The sequence below is a fragment of the Mustelus asterias genome, chromosome 19 (assembly GCF_964213995.1).
Source record: "Mustelus asterias chromosome 19, sMusAst1.hap1.1, whole genome shotgun sequence".
Taxonomy (NCBI): domain Eukaryota; kingdom Metazoa; phylum Chordata; class Chondrichthyes; order Carcharhiniformes; family Triakidae; genus Mustelus; species Mustelus asterias.
Window position 1 is genome coordinate 2,319,887 of NC_135819.1, and position 19,760 is coordinate 2,339,646.

Genomic DNA, 19,760 nt, shown 5'->3' on the forward strand with positions numbered 1-19,760 from the left:
GTCCAACAAAGCTCAAGAAACACAACACTATCCACAACAAAGCAGCTTGCTGATCAGTACCACATTCACCACCTTAGACATTTCCCCCTCCACCACTGAAGCACAGTGGCAAAAGTGCGCATCTTCTGCAAGATTCACTGCAGCAACTGGCCAAACCTCCTTCAACAGCACCTTCCAAACCTGCCACCTCTACCACTTCAAAGGAAAAATGCAGCAGACACACAGGAACACCATCACCTCTAAGCCAAATACCATTCAGTTTGGGTCACTGTCTCCCCCAGAACTTCTGGGGGACACAGTTTGGGAGCCAGTTCGGGTCACTGTCTGTGCAGAGTCTGTACGTTCTCCCCTGGTCTGCATGGGATTCCTCTGGGTGCTCCGGTTTCCTCCCACACTACTGGTTAGGTGCATTGGCCATGCTAAATTCTCCTTCAGTGTACTTGAACAGGCACCGGAGTGTGGCGACTAGGGGATTTTCACAGTAACTTCATTGCAATGTTAATGTAAGCCTACTTGTGACACTTATAAATAAACTTAAACTGAAGTCCTGGGGTACTCTTCTCCCGAAGAGCCCTGTGGGCATACCAGCACCTCAAGGCAGTGGTTCAAGAAGATGCCTCACCATCCAAGGGGCAATTAGGGATGAGCAATAAATGCTGACCTCTACAACGATTCCCACATCTCAAAGGCAAAGTGAAACAAAAGCCTTGGAGTTCCAATTATAGTCACAACAAGTGGGTACGTTGAGACTGTGGTTAAGAGCCAAGATCAGAACAAAATGAAAGCCATTTTAAAAGCTGCGTTAAGGAGAGTGAAGGTAAGCCAGAGTGAAGCATCGAGTGTTCAAGATGGGTGTCTCAGTTTACCACCACATCCCTCCAAACCTCACCACGGGAGTTACCTGTTGGGTTGAATAGAAGTCAAGTAATCTGATAGTAATGTCCCTTCATGGCATCACCATGGAGTAGGCCAGGACAGGAGCATGGCAAGGTAGTGCCCAGAAATCACGGGATACAAGAGCCATAAAAATACTGAAGGGAACTTGGAATGTATTAAATGTTAAGGCCTCTACCCTCCATTTCGTACAGCAGCCAGTCAGAGAATTAACTATTGATTCAAGCTTTCCTCCGCCAGACTCCATAAGCATCTGAGAACCACTTAATTAACTGTTTAATGCAACTGAAAATGGAGCTGTCAACAACTGATACATAAATGTGCTGCACAACACGATGTGACACGAGGTATGGTTCCACTTATTGTGAATGACCGGAACTTAAAAATGGTATTTTTAAAAAATGGAGCATGCAAAACAAGAACTTAATGTCAGAAAACAGAGGAGGATAGCAAAAGGACTGGTGCAGGAAGTAACCATTGCACTATTGTGTCAAAACAATGAATCCTGCTTCCAGCAATAGCACTCTAAGCCAGCCCAGGAGTAACCATTTCCCCCTCATGGCAAGTTCCCAAGAGTGTCGGGAAAATGCAATAAACTGAATAGGAAAGCCTCGCCTCATATTTTCCCCGCCAATCAAGTTAATGTGAGTCAATTTTTGCAAAGCTGCTGTATTCTTTTAAATCAGTAAGAAGTTTAACAACACCAGGTTAAAGTCCAACAGGTTTATTTGGTAGCAAAAGCCACACAAGCTTTCGAAGCTCTAAGCCCCTTCTTCAGGTGAGTGGGAATTCTGTTCACAAACAGAGCATATAAAGACACAGACTCAATTTACATGAATAATGGTTGGAATGCGAATACTTACAACTAAGTTGTATAAGTTATAATAACTAAGTTATTAGTTGTAAGTATTCGCATTCCAACCATTATTCATGTAAATTGAGTTTGTGTCTTTATAAGTTCTGTTTGTGAACAGAATTCCCACTCACCTGAAGAAGGGGCTTAGAGCTTCGAAAGCTTGTGTGGCTTTTGCTACCAAATAAACCTGTTGGACTTTAACCTGGTGTTGTTAAACTTCTTACTGTGTTTACCCCAGTCCAACGCCGGCATCTCCACTTCTTTTAAATCAACCAGATTTATATTGCAAGCAGTCTACAAGTTGCAATGGCTGGGCTGTGATCTAGAGAAGGGGAGCAATCTCCTCTCTGCACAATGCTGTGCTTATAGATACCAACTCTCCTATCCCTCCCTAACCTCTTAGTAACTGGCTGCATGGGAGGATCCCCCCAGCTTACGACCTTGGGAGACTTCTGCATTGATGCAGATAACACACAGGTACTTTACATTAAAAGATTATTGCAGTTTAATCCGATCCAACCAATTGCTAATTTTGCTTTTTTATTTCCGTCATTTCCAGATTTGGACAGAGGCTAGATTTATCGTGCCATTGAGGCAAAAAGGTATCGATGCCATGGTAGGTGTTTTCCCCACTCCTTGCATGTTCATCCACCACGTACACTATGAACTGGCAAAGCTTTAACAACATGCATTTAGATAACACTTTTAACACCGTAAAACCAAGGCACTTCAGAGGGTTGCTATCAAACAAAATTTGACACCAAGTCACCAGAACAAATGACCAAAACCTGAGTAAAGTGAGGGATAGAGAGCTAGGGAGGGAATTCCCCGGAGATTTAGGACCAAGGCAGGGCCACCAATGGTGGAGCAATTAAAATTATGGATGCACAAGATGATGGGGCACAGAAATCTCGTACAGTTGTAGAGCTGGAGGAAATGAGAGAGATAAGGAGGGACACAAACACCCTTGTAAATAAGGATGAGAATTTTTAAATTGAAGCGTCGCCAGACTGGGAGCCAATGAAAGCCAGCAAGCAGTAGGATGATGGGTGAATGGAACATGGTGTTTACGGGCAGCAGAGCTCTGGATGAACACGTGTTTAGAGGGTAGGATGTGGGGGCAGGCCAGGAGAGTGTTGAAATAGTTATATTTGGAGGGAACAAAGGCATGTATGGCCATTTCTGCAGATAGATTAACTGAGGCAAGGGTGCAGTCAGGTGATGTTATGAAAGCAAACATGTGAATGGAAGCTCAACTCGGGGTCAGACACAACACCAAGATCTGGTTCAACCTCATACTTACACAGATGGAGCTGGTGGGTACGGAATGAAGTTTGTAGCAAGGACTTATGGTTATAACTTCCAAGCAAACTGAAAACTACTGAACAATTCATTTCCTACACTACGAAGGCCATACAATCCATCTCCAGTATTCAAATTTCCACCTATATCTGTTTTCTCCTGTTGGGAGTATGGTTCTACAAGTTGTCAGCCTCCCCAATTCCCCGACCAGAAGATAATTCTTCATGGCTGAGTCTAGTGAACTGCAGGGGCATCACAACTGACCCAGTTTTGTTCCTATCCAACATTCACATATGCATATTTTCCAAAAAGGTTCACTAGGCAATAAAGTGAGGGAGCTGATGCATTTATTTTCCGAATCCCCAGTTGAGAATGGTTAAAGCTAACCACAATTGCTAGGATCAGCGAACCATGTAGAGAGTCAAACTGGATATATTCTGGTCTGCGGGGTTTAATCACATGATGTGCAGGCTAGGTGGATTGGCCATGTTAATTTGCCCCTCAGTGTCCCAAGATGTGTAGGTTAGGGGGATTAGCGGGGCAAATACTTGGGGTTACGGGGAATCTGTCTGGGTGGGATTTCCCCTTACTGTCAGGGGGATTACGTGGGATTACAAGGATAGAGCTTGGGTGGGATTGTTGTCGGTGCTGATTCGATGGGCCGAACGGCCTCCTTTTTCACTGTAGGGAGTCTATGAGCCGATCAAGGAGTTGCTTCACAATTAAGATCATTCTAAGATGGGCTATTTCACTCGTGTCCTTTTGTTTGGTATCCAAGTACAGCAAATATTCAAAAGCAAGGTCAGTGGAGTGGGCTCACTGTCTGCCTCAAGACTCAGTGCGCCAAGAATAGAGAGAACGGATCCACAATGAGTGGCTCCACTAGCATGCATTACGAATGTGATTCAACACAGCTTTCATTTGTTGTTGAGCCCGGTTGATTGTTGTTTCAGAGTTTTTAAGTTACTCGGTGAGATCTAAACTCAATTCCTGCAGTTATAAACAATTACAACACAAGCACCTCAGGGGAAAGGTGAAATTAGGAAGCTCAAGCGTGCCAAATACAAACAAACTGGATCTGCCACAAGATCTCGATAACACTTGATGTGACATACCAAAGAGCAAATTGCAGGTGCGACTGCCTTAAAGGCAAGAAATCCAAGGCTGTACATTGAAATAGGATCCTGGGATTCTGGAAAAGATGCTGAAGGAACACAGCATGGCTGAGCATCAATTTTCTGGATTCCTTTCATTAGCTTGATATCAGAGGATGTTCATTACCAGAGGTTGAGGTTTTAGCTCACTTGGAGATACAGATGAGTACTTTCACTTCCAGTTTAGCAGACACAGAGTTGCGGTACTACTCCTGGAGCAAGCTGGGGGTCCTGCAATTGAATACAACGTCTTGCCCTAAACAAATCCCGGCTGGAGTGTCTGTGCTGTTCTTCAGCTAAAATGGTGTCCTCCGAACTCCGAGGAAATAATTCTTCCACAACGGAATGTGAAATATTCGAAGCTTGGCGGAGCCGTCCAGCCAAACATTGCACTGCCCCGGCAGAGACCACAAGTCGAGCAGGGCAAAGGACTTCTGTCAAATCAAGATGGGGATTCCCTGAAGATTCCCAGGTTGGAATTAGCCTAGTTCAAAGTCTGACTTTTTTTAGGAGCAACTGCTACTTGCAAGCAGTAAGAGCAGGTGATGCTGTGTGTGTCAAAAGTACATGCATTCTGGAGTGTGCTTCACTACAGCAAAGGGATATCTTCATGACACAACCTCCCTCAATAACATGTTTTTCAATAAAGCTGACTAATCATTACCTTTTCTTACACAAGTACAGTAAAATTAAATATTCATTAAACTCCCCTTTGAAAGATTGTCATTTTCTAATCTCCTATGTTTATGGAGGGTCCCACTTTTTCTGGAGGATAGGGTATGCTGTGGGAAGTAATAAACCTTTTGGACTGAATTCCTGGAGTTTCCTGTTCAAACATTTTTCTTTGGTGACAGACAGGTTCAGGATGAAAAGCAAGCAACTTTAAGGCACTCTTGAAAAGGAAAGGACATGTGATCCACAGACAATGTTAAAAACACCACAATAGATGGCCAATCCCAAGATGGCGCTGGAGTGTGGCGACTTCTTGTGAGCTGTCTCCAGCATACCCTCTAACTCTACGTTTTACTCTCGTTCAATGCTTTTAAAATCTAACTCTTATAAACTCTTTAACAATGCTTTAATTCAATCTATTACAGATTTGGTGACACCCTAGCTATGACTGTAACACTACATTCTGCACCCTCTCCTTTCCTTTTCCCCGATGTGCTCTATGAATGGTATGCTTTCTCTGTGTAGCATCCAAGAAACAATACTTTTCACTGTATACTAATATATGTGACAATAATAAATTAAATCAATCCTGTAATCTTCCCTTTTCTTCCCTCAGTCTCCCCATCCAACATTCCAACTTGGGGCTATAATTTGCACGTGACATGCCAGACACTTTTAAAAAGACTGGATATTCACGAGGTTTATTTTAGCAGATTTAGTCTGTTGTGGAGAAACATCTTTAGTCCCATCAATAATCTCACTATCATACACTTGCCTAAGGTGCAAACTAAAAGTAGGAAACTGTCCCCAAGTGTTTCAGATAAAAATAATATATACCTTCTAATTTATGAGAAGATAATATTAAATATATCTGGTCAATTTAATCTCTGATTAAAATAAAATTCTGAACATAAGACTGGCTAATCAGACCAAGGCATTGGGTGCTGTTATTGATCAACTGACCCGTTTAACACGACAATGTCCCCTCTGATTATATTAAATATTATATTCCCTTCTGATTATATATTAGTATTGCTCCAAACGCAACCCAAGTTCAGAAAGACAAAACCTGCATTCGCTCTGCTGCACACTACCTCAGAGCTTTGAATTTTCATCGCAACCAGGGATACAAATTCAAGAAAAATAAGCTGCCAGACTAAGTTTTTGTCATGGGGCTTTATTTCCCAGTGATTTTTATCTGGACTCTACTTAAAGCTTTACCAGCACAGATCATACACAGAAAGTGGAAATGCATTACCTATATAATTCTTCAAGCTTGGCTCCTGCTCGGACCAAGACCCAAGAAACTACAACAGGTTGTGAACCCATCACGCAAACCAGCCTCCCATCCATTGACTCTGTCTACACTTCCCGCTGCCTCAGAAAAGCAACCAGCATAATCAAGGACCCCACACACCCCGGACATTCTCTTCCACCTTCTTCCATTGGGAAAAAGATAAAAAAAGTCTGAGATCACAGACTAACTGACTGAAGAACAGCTTCTTCCCTGATTCCATCAGACTTTTGAATGGACCTACCTTATATTAAGCTGATCTTTCTCTACACCCTAGCTATGACTGCAACGCTACATTCTGCACGCTCTCCTTCTCCCCTGTGTACTCTATGAACGCTATGTTCTGTCTGTATAACGCACAAGAAACAATCCTTTTCACCGTATCCCAGTACATGACAATAATAAATCAAATGACCAGGCAGATTAAAGTGAGATCAGCATCCTACTTTGAATGTAGACATTGAATCGATTCAATTAGCTGTACCGGAATTACCAGGGGCTTTCAAAACAGAAAGTTGTTGCACCATGCCCCCACCCTCTGCTCTCATCAGTGGTCTGAAGGCTGCAGTGGGACCAGGGCAGTATCATACATGTGCGCTCTATCACAGAATAGCAAATGCCGCCTGTGACCAGATGACACCATTTCTGTCCACAAATAAGAAGTGGACAAGTTTCCTCAGGACTTTACAAACCTGTCACAGAATTCTCCACTGTAAGGGCTTCTCACACAATATATAAACCAGCAAGGTGTTAGGCTCAATTCTCAGGTCCCTGAATTGGGTTAGCAGGGAGGAGGTCGCGACACCCCAACTGGCAGTATTACCCATACATTTTGAGAAAAAAGGTAAAGGTTCCTGCTTCTGATTACTATATTGATATACACGCGAGAGAAAGAGTGAGAGAGAGAAAGAAAGTGTATGTGTTTGAGAGAGCGAGAGTGTGTGTTTGAGAGTGCACGCATGTTTGAGAGAGAGCGAGTGCGCGCGCATGTGTGTTCGAGGGAGAGCAAGAGAGCATGCACATGCGTGTTTGAGAGAGCGAGTGTGTGTGTTTGAGAGAGAGAGCGAGAGAGAGTGTGCGTGCGTGTGCGCAAGTGAGAGAGAGAGAGAGAGTGTGTGTGTGTCAAAGTACCTGCGAGTGTCCATCAATTAGTTAGTGTCTTAACCATTATATAAGGGAGAGAAACCACTAAATTATAGAATGGTCAGTAGTCTAACATCCTTTGTGGGGAAGTTATTATATTCTCTATTTAAGGACAAAGTGCCAGAGTACTTTGAGAAATTTGAGCTGATAAGAGACAGCCAGCATGGATTTGTAATACCAAAAGAGAAAATGCTGGAAAATCTCAGCAGGTCTGGATTTGTAATAGAAGCACATATCGTAACAATCGTCGATTAATATTTTGAGGAAATAGTTGAAGTTGTCATGGGAATGTCTACTGATGTAGCTTCCAGATGGCAAATCATTAATCTGGTTAGATGGTAAAAAAAAATAAGGCAGGGACAATGGATATATCCTCAAACTGGAAGAAAATGACTACCCCAAAAAATTTACGCAGCCGCCTTTAACCACTCTTATTACTTAATGACTTAAATAGCACAACAGAAAGCCACATGTCCAAGTTTCTGATGAGAACAAGATTGGCCACAAGTAGGCAGGCGAAGGTGGGAGCATAAAATTTCAAAGTGACAGTGATTGAGTGAGTGAGTAAAACTGCGGCAAATGGATTTTAATGTAGCTGAGTGCAGTCAAAACAGGAGAGATCTGAGCTGGTGCAAAGCTAGAAACAGTGAGTGGAAAACCAAAGGGATATAAGGGCCCATTCATACAGATCAATAATATTGCATGGTCAGGTACAAAAAAAATAAGTTTAATGGAACGTTAGTCTTCATATTTAATGGGCTTAAGCGGTTGAGGAGAAGACGCTTTACTGCAGTTATACTTAACCCTGGTCTGAAACAACAACCCCTCTATTTTCTTCCTCCATAATGCGCAATTTACATTTTCGCTGCTTAGCTGTGTACACGCGGAACTATCTTGTGCACAGCCTGGGTGGGTTGCTTTCGCTTGCTGTGTATTGGTGCAGCTCAGAGGAACCATTTACACGAAACCCTACGTACTGGGCACAGGACAAGTCTAAGCTTTGAACGATTCCAGTGCAGATTCACCCAAACGTTACCAGGGCTCCAAGGATTAAATTACAAAAGGGAGATTATATAAACTGGCCTTGTATTCCCAGGAATATAAAGGGCGGATAGGGTGATAGAGAAAATGCTTCCACTGGTTTGGGGAGTCTACAACAGAGGAGGTGCTTAAAATTAGAGCCAGGTCAACCTGGAGAGAAAAATTAAACATTTCTTCACACAAAAGTGGTAGAAGTATGAAAACTCTCCCATAAAAAGCAACAAATGCGAGCTGAATTAATAATTTTACATTTCAGATTGGTAAGAATTTTGCTAGCCAAGGATATTATGGGGTATATAAAACAAGGTGGATAGAAGGAGTTAGGATACAGATCCAGCATGATTTCTTTGAATAAATGCCTGGTCTATCCTTATGTTCTTCAACATCCGCTTGCATTTTATCAGCAAGGTGCAACAAGAGGCTTCACAGGGGTGTTTCAGAGTAGTAAATGAGAAAATACTGACATAAAATTTGCACAATTGGGGTCAAAATCCTGGAATTCCCTCCCTAACATTACTGTGGGTGTACCTACACCATATAGACTGCAGCAGTTCAAGGCAGCAGCTGGCCACCCACAAGTGGCACAGTGGTTAGCACTGCTGCCTCATCGCGCCAGGGACCTGGGTTCGCTTCCCGACTTGGGTCACTGTCTGTGTGGAGTTTGCACATTCTACCCCGTGTCTGCGTGGATTTCCTTCGGGTGCTCCGGTTTCCTCCCACACTCCAAAGATGTGCAGGTTAGATGGATTAGCCACGTTAAATTATCCCTTAATGTCCAAAGATGTGCAGGTTAGGTGGATTAGCCATGCTAAATTGCCCCTTAGTGTCAGTGAGACTAGTGGGGTAAAATACGTGGGGTTATAGGGATAGGACCTGGGTGGGATTGCTGTTGGTGCAGGCTTGATGGGCCAAACAGCCTCCTTTTGCACTGTAGGGATTCTATGATTCTCAAGTGCAATTAGAGATGGGTAATGAATGCTAGCCTAGCCAGTGACGTTGACATCCCATGAATGAATAGAAAAAAAATAGAATTTCGCTACCGCAAACAGCCATTCACATAAGACCTGGGCAGTGTGGCTAGTGGTTTATTACCACAGGTGCAGTGCATGTGTTGCTGTCAAGCCTAAAACTGTCCTCCCTCACCCCGAGAAAAAAAAGGTTCAGTTTTCTGTTTGAGTGCCGTGGCAAATTGAAAACACAAGTTCTGCTATTATAGATTTCGCAAATACCGCCAATACTTTATTTTCTGAACACTGAAAACCCTAAAATTTGAAACAGTTGACCACGAAAAACAGGGGCATTGCCGTGTGCTTTAACCGGAACAATGCAATTACAACAATCCTTGATCAAGTTCGTTCACATATTTTAATTAAAACAGCGTGGCCAAATAGGATTAGCGGTACTCTGCACTCTCGCAGGGATTGGCTGACTGCATTGCTTGTACTCTAGCTGGCTTCTGGCGCTGCTCTAATGCTAAACTATTTCTTACTGACCAAAATCATCTCGGTTTACAAGAGTTATCGCAGTTCTCCATTTGGCCATCATCCTGCAGAAATGGCAGGCATTTATTGGTGGAGCATCCTAAGGAAAACTAACTATAAGCTGATGACTGCAGGTAATTATCGTTGTAAAGTGCTTGGGCCTGCAATGTACAGTTAAAAACAACAGGGTAAACAAGTCATCTCATTGAAGGATGCAAATGATAAAACCCAACACTGAAGCTGGAATTGCCATGTTAGCACAGAGTGGAGCTGCCAATGTCACAGCGCAGGTGTAAGCTCCAGTTTCACACTGATGTAATGATCACAAGCAGTGATGTGCATGGAGAAAAGAACACGGACACAGTTGTGGGTTATTACAAAGCTGTACCGCTCGAATAGATAAAGATTTTCAGACATAAAACGTTGGGCAAGTTGGACTCAGAAGCTACATTTACCTACTCAGATCATCGAATCCCTACAGTGCAGAAAGAGGTCATTCGGCCCAGAGAGTCTGCACCGACCACAATCCCGACAACAATACTTTTCACTGTATGTTAATACATGTGGCAATAATAAATCAAATCAAATCCCACCCAGGCCCTATTCCCGTAACCCCACATATACAGCCTGCAAATCCCCTGACATTAATGGGCAATTTAGCATGCCAATCCACCTAACCTGCACATCTTTGTACTGTGGGAGGAAACCGGAGAAACCCACACAGACACGGGGAGAACGTGCAAATTCCGCTCAGACACTTGACCCGAGGCCGGACTTGAACCTGGGTTCCTGGCGCCGTGAGGCAGCAGCGCTAACCACTGTGCCGCCCTGTTCAGAAAAGGTGCAGCTGGTGGTGATGAATGGTGCTATATAAATGCATATCTTTATTTAGGATCAACTGGCGGTTTGGCACCCTGGGGTAGAGTTAGCTGTTTGCCCTTTTAGCCAATGAATTCATGGAATTTCGAAGGTGCAGAAGGAGGCCATTCGGCCTATCGCATCTGCACCGACCACAATCCCACCCAGACCCTAGCCCCATAAACTTATTTATTTACCCTACTAACCCCCTGACACTAAGGGGCAATTTAACCTGGCCAATAAACCTAACCCGCACATCTTGGAATGTGGGAGGAAACAGGAGCACCCGGAGGAAACCCACACAGACACTGGGAGAATGTGCAAACTCCACACAGACAGTGACCCAAGCCGGGAATCGAACCTGGGTCCCTGGCGCTGTGAGGCAGTAGTGCGCCACGGTACTGCCTTCTTCTGAGTTATTGAATATGTCCGCACAGTTAATATGGTGCATTTAAACTGCTCTCAGGCTCAAGCAACCCATTGAGGAGTTGGGGGAGGGGGAAAGTGAGAGCAGGGACTTCCACTTCTGATTGCTATTCAGTTAACCAACGTTTTATGTTGGAATTTTTTTTCTATTTGAACGGTACAGCTTTGTAATAACCCACAACTGTGTCCGTGTTCTTTTCTCCATGCACATCACTGCTTGTGATCATTACATCAGTGTGAAACTGGAGCTTACACCTGCGCTGCGACACTCGGCAATAAAATGTCACCCAAAACATTAAATAAGTAACTCTCTGTACCTGTGATGCCTGCGAGAATAGTCAAGGCCTGGCAGCCACATACCCTAAAGTGCGCAAAATACTGGAAGACTACTGACAAATAGGAATCATACCCCAGACTGAGTCACTACCTTCAAGGCAGAATCGCAGAATTATAGAATCCTAAAGTGCAGGAGGAGGCCATTCGGCCCATCGAGTCTGCACCAACCACATACCCACCCAGGCCCTATTCCTGTAACCCCATGCATTTACCCTAGCTAGTACCCCTGACACTAAGGGACAATCTAGCATGGCCAATCCACCTAACCCGCACATCTTTGGACCGTGCGAGGAAACCCACGCAGACACAGGGAGAATGTGTAAACTCTACACAGGCAATGACCCAAGCCGGGAGTTGAACCTGGGTCCCTGGCGCTGTGAGGCAGCGGTGTTAACCACCGTGCCGCCTGTGGGAAGGAAGAAAAAAAAATCTTAAAAACAGTTGGGGGAGGGGGGGGGGGATAAAACGTGAGAAGATTCAGTGTTTCAGTACAGCAGCGTAATTGTCATATAAAAGTATGGGTGAAGGTGAGAGGGGCTGGGAGGAAGCAGTCCGTGCAGGGATCCCCGGTGGTCGTTCCCCTTAGCAACAAGTGTTCCGCTTTGGATACGGTTGTGGGGGATGACATACCAGTGGTGAGCCGCAGTGAGAGGATCTCCAGCACTGTGTCCGTCTCTGTGGCTCGGGAGGGTAAGGGGCAGAGCGGGAGGGCAATAGTTATTGGGGACTCGTTAGTTAGAGGGATAGATAGGAGGTTCTGTGGTAGCAAAAGAGACTCACGGATGGTATGTTGCCTACCGGATGCCAAGGTCCGTGACGTCTCAGACCGTGTTTTCCGGATTCTGAAGGGGGAGGGGAATCAGTCACAAGTCGTGGTACACATTGGTACCAATGACATAGGTAAGAGAAGGGACGGGGATTTAAAGCAGGAATTTCTGGAGCTGGGCTGGAAGCTGAGAGCCAAGACAAAACATGTGGTCATCTCTGGTACGTTGCCGGTGTCACGTGATAGCGAGTCGAGGAATAGGGAGAGAGTGCAGCTAAACATGTGGTTGCAGGGATGGTGTAGGAGGGAGGGCTTCAGATACGTGGATAATTGGAACACATTCTGGGGAAGGTGGGACCTGTACAAACAGGACGGGGTGCACCTGAACCAGAGGGGCACCAATATCCTAGGAGAGAAATTTGTTACGGCTCTTCAGGGGGGTTTAAACTAATTTGTCAGGGGAGTGGGAAAAGGAGTTGTAGTCCAGAAGTCAGTGAGGGTGGTGAGGTATTGGGGAAGGTATCAGGGTCAAGGGTGGGTACCGGTAGACAGGAAGGTGGGTTGAAGTGTGTCTACTTCAATGCAAGGAGCATCCGGAACAAGGTAGATGAACTTGGGGCGTGGATTGGTACTTGGGACTACGATGTTGTGGCCATTACGGAGACATGGGTAGAACAAGGACAGGAATGGTTGTTGGACGTTCCGGGGTATAGATGTTTCACTAAGTGTAGGGAAGCTGGTAAAAGAGGTGGAGGAGTGGCATTGTTAATCAAGGATAGTTTAACGGCTGCGGAAAGGCACTTCGAGGGGGATCTGCACACTGAGGTAATATGGGCTGAGGTTAGAAATAGGAAAGGAGCGGTCACGTTGTTAGGAGTTTACTATAGGCCCCCAAATAGTAATAGAGATGTGGAGGAAGAAATTGCTAAGCAGATTATGGATATGTGTGGGGGTCGCAGGGTAGTTGTCATGGGGGACTTTAACTTTCCAAATATTGATTGGAACCTTTGTAGGTCAAATAGTTCGGATGGGGCAGTTTTTGTGCAGTGTGTGCAGGAGGGTTTCCTGACACAATATGTGGATAGGCCGACAAGAGGTGAGGCCACATTGGATTTGGTACTGGGAAATGAACCGGGCCAAGTGTTAGATTTGGTTGTGGGAGAGCACTTTGGAGATAGTGACCACAATTCGGTGTCTTTTGTTATTGCAATGGAGGGGGATAGGGCCGTACGGCAGGGCAAGGTTTACAATTGGGGGAGAGGTAATTATGATGCGATTAGGCAAGAATTAGGGGGCATAAGTTGGGAACAGAAACTGTCAGAGAAAGGAACTAATGAAATGTGGAACTTTTTCAAGGAACAAATACTGGATGTCCTTGATAGGTATGTCCCTGTCAGGCAGGGAGGAAATGGCCGAGTGAGGGAACCATGGTTCACGAAAGAGGTGGAATGTCTTGTGAAAAGGAAGAGGGAAGCTTATGTAGGGATGAGGAAACAAGGTTCAGATGGCTCGATTGAGGGTTACAAGTTAGCAAGGAATGAGCTGAAAAAGGGCTTAGGAGAGCTAGGAGGGGACACGAGAAGTCCTTGGCGGGTTGGATCAAGAAAAACCCCAAGGCTTTTTACTCTTATGTGAGGAATAAAAGAATGACCAGGGTGAGGTTAGGGCCGGTCAAGGACAGTAGTGGGAACTTGTGTATGGAGTCAGTAGGGATAGGCGAGGTGATGAATGAATACTTTTCTTCAGTGTTCACCAAGGAGAGAAGCCATGTTTTTGAGGAAGAGAAGGTGTTACAGGCTAATAGGCTGGAGGAAATAGATGTTCGGAGGGAGGATGTCCTGGCAGTTTTGAATAAACTGAAGGTCGATAAGTCCCCTGGGCCTGATGAAATGTATCCTAGGATTCTTTGGGAGGCAAGGGATGAGATTGCAGAGCCTTTGGCTTTGATCTTTGGGTCCTCGCTGTCCACGGGGATGGTGCCAGAGGACTGGAGAATGGCGAATGTTGTTCCTCTGTTTAAGAAAGGGAATAGAAATGACCCTGGTAATTATAGACCGGTTAGTCTTACTTCGGTGGTTGGTAAATTGATGGAAAAGGTCCTTAGAGATGGGATTTACGACCATTTAGAAAGATGCGGATTAATCCGGGATAGTCAGCACGGAGTCGTGCCTCACAAATTTGATAGAATTTTTTGAGGAGGTAACCAAGTGTGTTAATGAAGGTAGGGCAGTTGATGTCATATACATAGATTTTAGTAAGGCGTTTGATAAGGTCCCCCATGGTCGGCTTATGATGAAAGTGAGGAGGTGTGGGATAGAGGGAAAGTTGGCCGATTGGATAGGTAACTGGCTGTCTGATCGAAGACAGAGGGTGGTGGTGGATGGAAAATTTTCGGATTGGAGGCAGGTTGCTAGCGGAGTGCCGCAGGGATCAGTGCTTGGTCCTCTGCTCTTTGTGATTTTTATTAATGACTTAGAGGAGGGGGCTGAAGGGTGGAGTAGTGGATGAGGTGGAGGGCTGTTGTAGGCTGCAAAGAGACATAGATAGGATGCAAAGCTGGGCTGAAAAATGGCAAATGGAGTTTAACCCTGATAAATGTGAGGTGATTCATTTTGGTAGGACTAATTTAAATGTGGATTACAGGGTCAAAGGTAGGGTTCTGAAGACTGTGGAGGAACAGAGAGATCTTGGGGTTCATATCCACAGATCTCTAAAGGTTGCCACTCAAGTGGATAGAGCTGTGAAGAAGGCCTATAGTGTGTTAGCTTTTATTAACAGGGGGTTGGAGTTTAAGAGCCGAGGGGTTATGCTGCAACTGTACAGGACCTTGGTGAGACCACATTTGGAGTATTGTGTGCAGTTCTGGTCACCTCACTATAGGAAGGATGTGGAAGCGCTGGAAAGAGTGCAGAGGAGATTTACCAGGATGCTGCCTGGTTTGGAGGGTAGGTCTTATGAGGAAAGGTTGCAGGAGCTAGGGCTGTTCTCTCTGGAGCGGAGGAGGCTGAGGGGAGACTTAATAGAGGTTTATAAAATGATGAAGGGGATAGATCGAGTGAACGTTCAAAGACTATTTCCTCGGGTGGATGGAGCTATTACAAGGGGGCATAACTATAGGGTTCGTGGTGGGAGATACAGGAAGGATATCAGAGGTAGGTTCTTTACGCAGAGAGTGGTTGGGGTGTGGAATGGACTGCCTGCAGTGATAGTGGAGTCAGACACTTTAGGAACATTTAAGCGGTTATTGGATAGGCACATGGAGCCCACCAGGATGATAGGGAGTGGGATAGTTTGATCTTGGGTTCAGATAAAGCTCCGCACAACATCGTGGGCCGAAGGGCCTGTTCTGTGCTGTACTGTTCTATGCATGTAACCCCCCTAGCTGAATGCTCAGTAAATTGCAGAACAGCAGAGGCTGGTATTGAATCATCATCATTATCCCAAGATCAATTAGGAGCACCGCGAAAGAGGTGCTATTGCAAACATTTGTTTGAATAAACTAAAGTTGGAAAAGGACCAAAGACAGCAACTAAAGCTCTTTGCTGGCCGGAAGCAGAATGGGCCAAATGGCCTCTTTCTGTGCTATAAAATCCTACAATTCTAAAGCACACTTTGCCTGATCTGTTGACAAAGTGGTTAAAAAAAAAACCCCTATCCCTCCTCCGTCTTTCAACCCAGGGAAAAGGAAATAGGACAATGCTGCAAAAACCATTGAAAAAGTGTGGAGAGATGCAAGTGATTTCAAAGTCCTGGTTCCAGAAAAATCCAAAGTTGATGATTGATCTGAAAAGGGCAATGTTTTACTGCGCTCAAAGAGGCACGAATAACTAGTTCAAGATTCTGACTGACAATTACTAAGAAAAGTATAAACTAAAACTCTGACGTGCTGATTTTGATCATGGGATATTAAGCAATGAACTCTTAAAAAGTAGATTAACAGTGGAGGCAAATACGAAACATGGACAGATCAGATCAGACCAGATAGGAAATTCTCTGTAATTTTCTATCAATAGATGATGTGTTGCTCAACTTCCTTAGACAAAGTATGTCAGTTATTGCTATATTTTGGTGAAATGTGACTGTAACTAACCTGTTTAGTATTCAGTAGGGACAAATATATGTATTCCTTGGAAAGATATAACTGACCGACATCAATGGCTAACAACTCGAGAGATCTTTCAACCCATGTTTCCTCACCCCCCCCATTCCAACACCGAGATGCCATTTGACTGCAACGATGGTTTGGATCAGGACTGGATGCTACAACGATAGTCACGTTAGGTTAAAGTGTTACTGGAAATTAAACAGGATCTATTTGTCGGACTGAGGCCCTCCCCCACCTCATCTTGTGTGTCTTTAGCAGAAAATAAATTTGAAGTCCTTACATTTTTTTCTAAAAAAAAAAGCCTATACACACACACACACATATATAAATATATATATAGCCTCAAACTAAAAGGAAGGGCTTCACAGGAACTGGCTCTTAAAGTGGTAGGTCAAATCTGAACAGTTAGTCTGTCCTTATCAACCTACGCCTTTAAGATGAGAACACTGCACAGAAACAAGTGACCAATTTTTTTTTCCCGTTTTGTTTTTAATTCTATAAAATATTTGCTCAAATACCGAATACAAACTTACTTCTCTTTTTCTTTGGATGTGGCTCATCGTCCTCAGATGGCATAGAGGAGCTTGGGGTGCACTCAGTTATGCTGCCTTGGCTCAGATCTGTGGGGATGTAGCACTCTGTCGGAGGCATTTTTTCTGTCTCTGGATTCTTCTGTAGCGGTGAGGTCGGAAACCCCAGCTCTACTGTTTTGGGCTGCACTGGCTCCAACTTCACCGTCTTACCCCCTGGCAGAGAACACAGCTCCCCCGACAGCTCCTTAACCATAGATTTGATATTGTTTTTGATGGGTTTTGGAAGAGGGCGGTCCTGCACACAGTTCAGGGAAGCACCCGTGCCAATGTTGGGCTTCTGGCGGATCCATTCCCTCAGGGTGTCTATCGGCGAGCCGTTGATGTGCCACTCAGTCACCCCGAATTGCCTGAGATGGGCTCTGGCATGGCTGGCTAAAGCTTTCCGGTTTTCAAAGTAGTGGCCGCACAATTCGCAGCAAGTATCTGTGGCTGCAGGGAAGAGACCAGGACACAAATCAACGTGTTAATGTGACTCCGGCTGTTTAGTGGTGCGGCCGTCTGCTTAAGCCAAATTAATGTTCAACAGTCCTGATGGCAAGGACTGTGGTTTTCTCTGCGCTTGCTGAGTTAAACATTTTAAAGCACAGAAGGGTGCCAGTTCAAGCCATTGAGACCCTGCCAGCACATAAATACTTAGCCACTTAGTCCCATTCCTCTGCTCTTTCCCTCAGCTTTTCCTTCTCCAAATCATTATCCACTTTCCTTTGAAATGCTACTCTGGGTTTTGCTTACCCCACTGTTCCTGGGGCGTAATTCCACCTCCTAACAACTCCATAAAAGGTCCCTTTGCACTTCTGGTGAATTTCTGCCCCCCTTAGTTCCCAGTGGAAATTGCTTCCCCCCCCCCCCCGCAATAACTCATCAAAGCCTCTGCACTTTCAACACTACTGGATCTCTGTTTCAATGATAACAGTCCCCGGAGACAATGCCAGAACTTCCAGCGAGCTACGTTATTTCAGTTTGGGCTCTGTCGTAGGTCTGGTGAGTAAAGGAAATGGCCAGTGCAGTAGTAGGCAGGAATGGTCTCAACCAGGGGAACAGTGGGAGCACTAGAAGTGAGATGAGCTCTTGTAAGGGGGAAACAAAAAAAAAATAAAGCCTGCTAAGATCCCAGCTCTTGCTCACTATACAACGACCTGTACTGGAAAGTATGCATGCGAGGTCAAGATTGGGTTCAGTTGCGATGCCATCCATGGTTATATCTGTAGATAGTTTAGGGTTCTCCATATGAAGAATGCACTCACAGAAGACTGCTCCCACCCTTAGACCTGTAACCCAGCAAGAGTTAGTGCCTTAAGGAGACAAAGAGAGAAACTGGAAAAAAAACAGATAAAACAAGAAGTGCCTTTTCACAATGGTAATTACTTAAATATTTGTATGTCATTCCACATCCTTAGGTGAGCAAAAGTTCAGTTATTTCCTCCGGTGGCTTTGAATACTCATCAACACGACTAAAAAACACGGAAGGGTGAACAAATTCACAAGAATACATGCGAGATGTCTGTAGCTTCAACCCACACCCGCCCCTAAGAGGGAAGGGCATTGGCACCATTACAAATCAAAAGACTTGATGAATTTTAAAAGGATGGAAAGATTTTCTCAACAGATCGGATTGGGTTATTGGCCCCTCGTGAATATTTCTAAAGCTACGAAGCAGAACTGAGCACACATTGCTGCAACGCAATACCATTCAAAACTTCTCACCGAGTTCGAAGATATTCAAGTGGAAAGCTCTTGGTTAGCAATGAAACACCAGATCTGACAGATTTGGAGCCCATTGCGGGCCAATCAATTTTACAGGCGAAAGCGAGTAGTTCTTTGAGAATTGTGAACCTTGTGACGTTATAGTTGTCTCATTACTAAATGAGTTAAGAAGTTCAGGAAAATTCGCCTCGTCAAATATACTTCTCAACAGGTCAGTCTCCTCTCGAGCTGTACAGTGAACCTTCTCTCCTGGGAGGCTGTGTAAAACAGTATTTTGGTGCTGTCCTTTCCGTCTGCATGACCCGAGCTGAGCTTCATTGCGTGACCGTGCCAGTGTACAGTGTACGGAATAGTGCAGCAAACCATAGCATTGATGTCAATTTTGTCTCTTGCAACAATAAATTTACTTAGTTTGAAATATGGTTTTTGGGAGGGAACTGAACAGCAAAAGAACAACCATGAAGCGGGAGGAAAAGCTCGTTTCAGCTATCTGGTCATTGCAGCTCTTTGCAACTTAATTCAAACAAAAAGAATGCAAATCGTATTAATTTTTTTAAAAAGGTTTAATTTTTTTGTAATAAAGAAAGGAACTGCCCTACCTAGCAGGGACCCCGCCATCTCAACCTGGCTCACACTCGATTCTAGTCTCACTCACATTACGATGATTCTTAACGCTTTCTGAAGTGGTCTAGCGAGCGAGTCGTACAGCTACCCAAGGCGGAAGGAAGCTCACCCCTTTCTTAGGGCAAGTGGATTGTACGATAATCGGAGCCCCATCTGTGTCATCCAAATCCCTACTAACGGGACCAGGAACTACAGCGATCGCTAACCGTAAAAACCTGATGAAAGCACAGCATTTGCAGTGTACGACAGTTGCAACGCACTGCACCATGACTTGCAGCAGGATTCCCCACACAATGTGGTCCCCAGTCTCAGCTGCGTGGCTCGGAAGATGCAGAGAAGGAATGGCAAGCATTTTACACCACAACACAGGGGAAGAGAAACATAAAACAAAGAGAGGGCATCCCTGGAAGTTTTTCTAGCTGGAGCGGCAGTGCCAGGGGTACAAAGAGTCGTTTGTCCGGCAGCCTACTGTTTGGAGTTAAATGTGCAACATTGTCAGGGCAAAGACAAA

At 44.7% G+C, this 19,760-nt stretch overlaps 1 protein-coding gene across 4 annotated transcripts in view; it reads right to left on the reverse strand.

Moving 5' to 3' along the window:
* The window catches only part of LOC144507676 (uncharacterized), a 140,923-nt gene that overhangs the window by 22,261 nt on the left and 98,902 nt on the right, over positions 1 to 19,760 (reverse strand). For 3 of the 4 annotated variants that reach the window (XM_078234844.1, XM_078234845.1, XM_078234843.1), the window contains exon 12: positions 16,862 to 17,350. The exons of the other annotated variant lie outside the window; for it this stretch is intronic. In XM_078234844.1, coding sequence (XP_078090970.1) covers positions 16,862 to 17,350 — 489 coding nt within the window. The remainder of the gene's footprint in view (positions 1 to 16,861; positions 17,351 to 19,760) is intronic. 4 annotated transcript variants of the gene reach the window in all.